The 8882-nt window shown below is 48.3% G+C and overlaps 1 protein-coding gene across 1 annotated transcript; it reads right to left on the bottom strand.

Annotated features, from left to right (window-relative positions):
- Window positions 1–1238: 1238 nt before the first annotated feature.
- On the bottom strand, window positions 1239–4988 carry FIBRA_08178 (uncharacterized protein; the record flags this gene model as incomplete). Its single annotated transcript, XM_012329832.1, has 7 exons — window positions 1239–1405; window positions 1502–1865; window positions 1963–2049; window positions 2477–2571; window positions 2636–2816; window positions 2864–4335; window positions 4397–4988. 7 exons carry the CDS (start codon window positions 4986–4988, stop codon window positions 1239–1241), a joined length of 2958 nt encoding a protein of 985 aa, XP_012185222.1.
- Window positions 4989–8882: the final 3894 nt, after the last annotated feature.

Here is an 8882-nt window from a genome sequence, read left to right as displayed (position 1 = left end):
TCTAGGCTTAGGGTTAGGTTTGGGTTAGGGTCGGAGTCATTGCGGGTCATTGCATGACAATCAGTGATGTACAGACGATAGTGTCACTGTGTTAGTATCAGTGATAGAGATGAAACATGATAGACATGAAACACGATGTAAGTAAGACAGGAGACAAGTGATAGGTGATAGATAGATATGAAACACATGATGGTGGTGAAGCATCAAGTGATGGAATCAGTAGTATAGTACAGGGTCAATGATGAATAGTCAGGAAAGAAAAGAAACCCCCCCTCCAAGCTGTAACATATCCAATGTTTTCTGTAAGAGGGAGACTGACAGAAGTTCTGGACAGTCTAGGATTAAAAATAAGAAAGTTTAGCTGGGGATAGTTGCTGTTTCTGTCATGGTCATTATTTTTTCTACACATTCCATATACAAATTTTTCCCTTGTTTAAAAGAACAGGAAGATCACTATGCTACTATATGACCACAGTGGAACACAATGATTCTAATATTGAATTTGTGTTGCATGAAGTGCTCACAAGAATCTCAACTTTACCATGGAGAAAATAGGACCCACAATAGGGTCAAGCTGATGCAAACTGTACACCATCCCAAAATGTTGTTCAAAAGCACCCTTCTCTCTGTGCTCAGTCAAACCTCAGACAGAGTTTTGTGCCAGCCATCCTGGAGCATTCTCTTCCACTTGTTCATCCTTTTTGGGATATGTCACATGTATTAGCACTTAACACTTAGCACAGAAAACCGTAGTGAGATTGGAACGAGAACACTCCTCGACGGATGGTTCCAGGAGCCTGATGTTTGAGCTAGCTAGAGCTCAATGCGAGACACGCCGAAACGGTCCTCTCGCGAAAAGAACTTGAGTACAATTGCACAGCAAATATGACTACTAGGAGTAAATACGCTGGGCTACCAACCACCATATACAAATCAAATATACAGGGCTACTGCAGGGTTCGAATCAATCAAACATTACACGATTCTGCACCTCCACAAGAGGCTCTCTTGCTCAAGAAGGAGCGACTACCCAAGACAACGGTCAGATCCATCTCTTCGTGCATTCCGGTGACCATTGTCGTCCGGTGGCGCATTGCGCTCTTTACATCCCATATTTTTTCTTCGATTTTCTCATCCACTTTTCTTTTCTTCGTTCACTCGACGCTCTCCAAGATCGATGGATAAGGCATGCTGGCCATGAAAAAATGTTTACCGGCTCTCAGGACCGCTTTCCTTGACTACCGTAAGCCTAGTGACGCAAGCGCCTCCATGACGCGCTTGTCGTAGCTCTTCGTCGGATTGCGCTGCCGAACATCTTCAAGAGCATTCTGGATGGTCTTGGCGTTAATATGCGAGCCACGCGATATCGCAGTGTGTACGGAGACATATTGTGCTGTCTCTTCATCTGCAAGCGCAAATAGGAGAGGAACGTAGGAAGGCGAAAGCGGGAGATAGACAATGTAGATGTAAGCAAACAGGGAGCACTAGGAGATATGCGTACCACTAGGCTCAACTACAGGAATCCTGGATATATGGAAGTCTTCACAATCGCGATCCCGACATTCGCCACCACCCGGGACTTCGTACTGACAAATACGCTTGGAGGAGTCTGTAAACAAACGCTTATTATGGGCCATCTTCAGTGTGCCTAGGTCAATTGAAGGAATTGACGGGGAGCTGGATGTTGAAGATGCGTCTATCGACTCTGTCTCGGCTTGCGTTGAGCTTGAGATGTCATCCCCTGATGGATATGGTCGTGAATGTAAGCGCAACAACGGGAAGCAATCAAACAGCGAGGAATAGTCTGAAAACTGCGCTCTCAAGTCTTGCTCTTCGCCTTGCATCCACTCGTCGAACAGCCGTACCTAAATGTAAAAACAGCGACTACATCAGTACCAGTCGGCGGGCGACGTGTCTCCTAGAGAAGATCCATCGTGTAAATCAAGAAAACTGGACACGTACCTGAACCGACGTCTCGCTATCGGCGCTGATGACGCTGACTGCAGCATGCTCTTGGTCGCTTGATATCTGTCGCAGAGGGCTATTGACCTGCCAACGCAAACACAATAGGTCCAAATCGAAAAAGCGGCGAAAAGGTCCAAATAAACCAGTATGCAAGAGAAGCCAGGTGTACACGACGGAAAGAAAAAGAAAATATCAGTTAGACATTGCTCTGGACAACCGCAACTGCGGCGAATAAAGAGACCCTTGCCACTTGTTCATGCCATGCTTCATCGATTAACACTGACAATTCGACGACGAGATACCAAATAGGTAAAAGAGTACACACCCATTGAATTATAATCAAAATGTACCATGGGACAGCGAAAACCAACATGTGAGGAAGAGGGCGCATCACGGGACAGTAAGATGAGGGTAGTACTTGCCTTGATCACCTGTTGCTAAGTTCTCCAGTATAGGACTGGACACGACATCTGCAATGAAGGGGAACAAAGTATTGCCTCAGTCAAAATACAACAAGCATAGGACAAGAAGGAGGACCAATAGGTGTTGCAGAACTGCCTGTAGATTCAGAGTCGAGTGAATGGATGGATGGTGTTGTCGTCGGCACTATGTGGCCGGTCACAGAGGCGATCAGCGGTAATCTTAGCAGATTGATCAAGCTCGAACGAACCGGGTGTCCCGTCGCGTTCGTTGAGCGTCATGTTTTGGGATATGTCACGCACGTATGTGCAACTTCGAAGGATGGATGCAGATGTTGCAGAGTCATCTTCCTCTTGCTTCACGGCTATCAGATTTGTCACACCGCTGGTGGATGTGTTATGGGTCGGCGTTGGAGGCTTCGATCTCGACATCTGTCCTATGCTCAGATACACACAGGTAAAATACGCCGAGTACTCACAGCAACAACTTTTCGTAGCCGGTTCCGCTCGCGCTCAGCAATCAACTCGCGCATCTTTCTAATTTCCTCCTCTTTCTCGAGCAACGCTGCAGGCGACAGCACTCCTGAAGGCGTAATAGTCGGTGACGCACTTTTTACTTGGAATCCTGGTTGACGTGTCGTTGATGAACCGGCTTGGGAATTTGTGCGGGTGAGTGTCAGTTTACCGCGGGCGGGTCGACCACCATTCTCATTACCCTCATCATCCTCCACGTCGTCACATTCGCTGTCGCTGAGATCAATCACACAGCGCCGTGTTCCACCTAAGCCAGCAAACGCGCCCAGCTTCCGTTTGACGGTGGGTTGATAGTACGGGGAGTTGTAGGAGTTGTACCCAGTGCTAGGATGTGATCGCGACGAACCAGGTTCCATGTCGACAAAGTCTGCTGCCACAGGGCGCTTGGTTCCACGACGAAGCACCGCGGAAGACGGAATGTCCACAACCATCGGTTTAGGTGCAACAGATTTCACCTGGTCAGATGAGTCGCTATCACTTGCCGTGATTGGCGAGCGCCCAATGGGTGTTGTTAAATCTGACGGTGGTGATCGGCCTTGTTTGCTAGGAGGCAAGAGATGTGTCGTTGAAGGAGCACGAGTCGACGTCGGGGAAACCACACTAGATGATGACAAAGATCCAACAGACGACGAATACAAGGGCAGTGTGTCATCGGTCGCAGATAATCCTGGAATTGGCTCGTCCACGTCCATCCGGTCGAAAGTAGTGGTTCGGCTCACAGGAGCTGATGCTGAGATAGTTACCTTAGCCTTTCCCTTTCTGCTGTCTGTGTCTGAGACAGGCTCAATCGATTTGAGGAAATCGTCAACATGGCTCGTTGGGGCAACGTCAGCCATCTCAACGTCCTTCAGTTCGGCTACAACCGTAGTGGTGGAAGCTGGAACGGAAGAATCCTCTCCCGTAGATCCTGGCGCTCGCTTCTTCGATTTGAGCGAAGCAAGTGCAGCTTTGCGAGCAAGAAGCTCTTCCCTGCGCTGTCGCTCCATGTCAGAAAGGCTAGGTGTGGTTGGCGATCGATCCGACGACGATGATGCTCCAGGAATGAAGGGAATAGCGCCAGCAGACAACCTACGAGAAGTCGACTCGTCGACACTACCCGAGAGAGGTAGCATCACTCTCTGAAGAATACTGGATGTCTGCGTCGCGGGAGTACTTTGCTGAGAGTGCAGACCCATGCCATCAAATCGCTGTGTCATATTCGTGAGAGTGGGAGGAGACATGATCTGCGGCGGAGGTGGCTCATATGGGATGATGCCCGTGGCGTCAAAATTGTGCGGTAGACGCAGGTTGAGCTCGGAAAACACGTAAAAGACAATTTCGCGACTGAGTCCACAAGCAACGAGGTATTCCGGTGGAACGCCCCAACCAAGTAAATCTAGGACAATATCCTTGGCCGTATCATACTGAGCCTGCGTCACTATTCCAAGCACGGAGCTAATGAGATTCTTGAGATTACACATTAAAATTGTAGGACTAACTGGCGAGACCCGGCCGAACGTGGTTGGCATCGATGATATACGAGAACGAGGGAGAGGGAGCAATGGAGGCAGAATTAACTTCAGAGACAGCGCTGCTCGCCTGTTCATTGGCAGAGAAGCCTACGATTATCGCCTTTACTGGTGATGGCTTGAGCGGAACAGTAAGGGGAAATCTGTCTTTTAAGGGGGATTTCGGAGACTTGGATTGAGACTGTAGTTTGGATACAGGTGTCGCAGGAGCAGTTTCAGAGTCACTAATCTCGCCTTCTTCCCTTGATTGACTCTCGTCTGGTTGCAGCGTCTCGGCCTTGAGAGAGGCAAGTGCAGATGCAGGCGCCACGAATGCGGTCTGTGCTGATGATGAAGCAGTAGAAGACGCACCAGAGGGTTCTTCTTGGCCGTAATCGAGCTGTATCGAAGGCTGATTCTGCGCAGCAAGGGAGCGCGGAAGAACAGTTGATATCTCAGATACAAGCTTTCGTCGTTTTGATTTCAGAGTCATCAAAGCAGCCGCTCGCAGAGATGCTGCAGGGTCATCGGTGGTTGGGGATCCCTGTTGATTGGATATACCAGGTGGTTGTTCTGTAGACATTACAGTCATCTGAGGCGAAGAGAGGAGTCCGAGCTAATCAGGATTATTGCTGGTTACAAGAGAGCTACTGCGGATGAGATGCGTAGCAGGTAGCCCGGTTGAGGTCGAGGTCAAGGTAGGCTCAAGGTCAAGGTCAGCACCACGCGCCAAATCCATCAACACTCACGCACGGACCACAATACCCGTTCAGGAAATGGTCTCCGGATTCAGCCAAATCGATATGTAATCAAGGTCTCAACTTAAGCCTGAGTGGGCGGCCATCTGAGTCCATGAACAATCTGAAGGCGTCGACAGTACCTTCGTCTTCGAGGTCTCATGATCTGTTCGAATATTTCCGCTTTCGTTGAGCCGCGAATAGGTTAACTCTGTGTGTTGGTGGCCAAAGCGGTATACGTCAGCCTCGAGTCGACCCACTGGCAGCAGTAGCTTTCAGTTCAAGTTCGGCGCGGAGGTGAGCGCAAATTCACCCTACTTGAGATCTGGGGTTGGATGGGCCTACGGCCACGCAGGTCTCTTCTTTATCATTCCCGAGGCCATACTTATAGGTTTTGAGTTAACGTCACATCGCTTTACTATCCTTCCTCGCATTCTCTCTCACTTTGTGCATCCTCTTCTCTATTAGGCAATCATCCCTATTAGGCAATCAATGGACAACTGTGTCACGACCGACACTTCCGACTCGTTCACAACTTTTATACTACCTATTCAATATTGTCCATTTGGGGGGAGGGGGGGGGGCGGCCATTTACTTCACAATCACATCAATATCGGCTGCAAGGATCTTCTCCAATGTCGCAAAAGCCGGGGTAAATTTTACTACAAAATGTAGTTATACGAGATGTTTGATGAAGGTTTCTTGACGACGGTAAGTTCACTTCTCCTATTCACTTCGGTTGAAGCATATTCAGTTTTTTTATCAACATGAATATGGCTTCTGGGCACATATACTATCATTGCAGACGATGTCATTTGCTCTAATACTGAACAGTAAGGTCTTAGAATCTGCAACCCGCAGGTCAATTTTTGCGATGGCATAACGGGTAAAATTTGCTCATTATACAAATCCAGGCTGAGCGAACGACGTTACTACTGAGATGGCCGAATCGGCAATTACACTAATAGAAGATACGGTCGCTTGATGGAATTCATTGATAGCGCGCACAGCGAGGTTCTGAACATTCTCTTGTGAATATAATATTATTTAGTTCACGGCTGTAGCTCGATCCGTTGCGGAAGCATGAGTAAACTTGTAAGTGGACAATCACACTTTAACTGGCAGGAAATCGTGTAGTGTGGTCCCGGAGTGGATCAAGAGTTTGCTGTTTGTTGCACCATCTCGAGAAGTGACAGTAATGAGTAGCGTGATTCAATTGGCCATTACAGTTCTCACCGAGCATATACTACCTCCCTCCAAACAACGCTCAGCCGCATGCTCAAAGTCCCTCCCCTCTGATCACTAGAGGCAACATGCCTAGTAATAAAGTTTAGGCAGAGCTATTTGGCTCGTAGTGGAGAGATAATCACCTCCTGTGGGTAAGCCGTACCTCGACCGTCCCATGGCTGCAAGGATCCCATTTATGATTCCGGAGTGAGCGGTAATAGATATGCCTAAGGTGGTACAGACGTCAAATTCACCCTGTTTAGGCCATCGTTTTAAATACGCACAAGTCTCCGAGAACTGTTGAAATACATGATTCAGAACAGCCATGCCCCGCGATCTGACATGATCCTTTGTCTCTCGTTCATCAGGCTCCCAGCTTAGGTCTTCCTCAGTGAATCCGGGTTCGAAAATATATACCGGGGAAGGGAAAGCTCGTTCAATCATGGATCGAGGATCTCGCATGTCACAGGTGTGTACGCCGTATTCTTCTCTCAAATTCTATCGGATAAGGTTGTACTCTTCAGTGGCATTCGTAAAGGGTGCTAAGAAACCCACCTCAAGTATAGTCACTCTCTTTTTATCTTTTTGGAAAATCGTATCGCCTCCAAAAGTGATCTCCCAGGTGCTCAATGCTCTGTGCAGGGGGCTAACGAAACAACGCTCTGGCACAGGGATTCCCTGCTCAATTTCCATGAGCCAAATTGACCGCGCAGCTTCCGCTTGACGAATCCCAATGGGTGTCAAGAGGGGATCTGGACCCCATGTGATTTCGGAGTCGCCATAGAGTTTAGACCAGTATCTAGAGGAATTAGCCCGTGCATAGCTGCACCTATTCCATCAGGATACTCAACTTGTCCCAGGCCTGCAGGAACACATATGAGATGCGATACAAGGGAAATTATCAGATCGCTCCACTCACCTTGGTTCCGTATCTCGCTTCAGCGACATTATCTGCCGATCGCGGTCAAGAACATCATCACTGCAAAATGCGGCAAAAAATAAAAAGCTCACGATATCCTTCTCCATGCCTCCCTAAAAAGAACACTTTGTATGCTACTCCTTTGGGTGCCGATTGATTCATCTTAGAGAGACGCGAAATGAATCGCGACCAATAATCTGGAGCCTGGTCCAAAAGTCCAAACCGAGGGGGAAGCTAGAAATTCTGAACACATGAGTTCCCTGCCGTATTCATGAACCAAAAGTGGAAAAGATCAAACAGAGCCATCTATCAAAAACGTTCATACGCGATGGAAACATGCACTAAGGAATGGACAGCAAATGCAGAACGCATTGATTCAAGTTGCCGTCAGCGGAAGGCATTGCACGGTTGAATCGTAATATGTATCCCAAGCTCCAACAGGTGCACTACCCACCGGACCAATCAAGTCTGGGTTCGCATTGGGATCATCCTGGGCGAAAAATCCCGTTACTATCTGCATCACGATGTTAGCGCGATTATCGGCCCAGGGGTTGAATGTATACCGAGTATTTCTGAGTCTCCGACATAGTACTACAACGACAGCCGGATCAAGTCTAAGCTCTCCTTGAAGCAACTCTTTACGACAGGCCTATCAGGGTACTGTGCAACACGAGACGCCATAATCGCCGATAGTACTGTATGGGTGTGGCAGTGTGTGAGAACTCAGGACTCAAAGTTCGAACGTGCGTCTATTGCCAAATATTTTGTGATCGACCGGCTGTCCGCGAATTATGAGAATACCCTCAGTGAAATTTACACCCGAAGCAGAGGAATACTTAGCTTTCTGAGCCCTTCAGTGACCAGATCAACTCATCAAGTCCCTAGGTTACAAAGATCATTCCAACAACTTGGCGACACATATTCAAGTTCAACTTGAATCTCCCGCGCAAACTCATTCAGATATCGTTGGCTTGACCTCTCCCCTCGGCATCCTCAGGCTCGCCCCACCTGCCGCCAGACTTGGACAATCCCGATCATTGGATGGTATTCACCGAAGAAAGGATCGTACTCGACCTTGAAACCCCACAGCACACGCAATCTCCTTCCGCCGGGCTCCTCCTGCGATGCCCCCTCCTCCATAAGTTGGCACCATACTCCCAAGCACAATTTTAATATGTAGATTTGTATTCTTCAGAATACTCTGACGATTTTGCTCCGGCTCACAGCGCACGTTACACTCTTACTAGCTCGTGATAACCTCCAACCACAAAGAGCGACACCGCTGAAAGTGTGTGGAACGTTGGAGAGACAACGGTGATAGTTACCTAATATGTTTTCATGTCTTACCTATGGTAAATCGACCGGGCTTTTCATCTGTCCGTTGAAGATATACTTCGGACCCCTCCCTCCCTCTCATTCGACAAGTTTAAGAATGTTTCAAGTTGTATTCCTTAGGAGAACCCAGTGAGAGTCGGCGAACGTTTCTGATTTTCATTTCTTTCCTGCGGAATAATGCCATGCGCACACCCACAGATCGTGCGTTGGCACGAGTATGTTCTCCCATTGCGGGGAAGAGGTCTTCGTCGTTCCGTCA

The sequence above is a fragment of the Fibroporia radiculosa genome, assembly GCF_000313525.1.
Source record: "Fibroporia radiculosa TFFH 294 genomic supercontigs, scaffold40859, whole genome shotgun sequence".
Taxonomy (NCBI): domain Eukaryota; kingdom Fungi; phylum Basidiomycota; class Agaricomycetes; order Polyporales; family Fibroporiaceae; genus Fibroporia; species Fibroporia radiculosa.
Note: the sequence above shows the minus strand (reverse complement) of the source record. Positions and strands in the feature narration are given on the sequence as shown.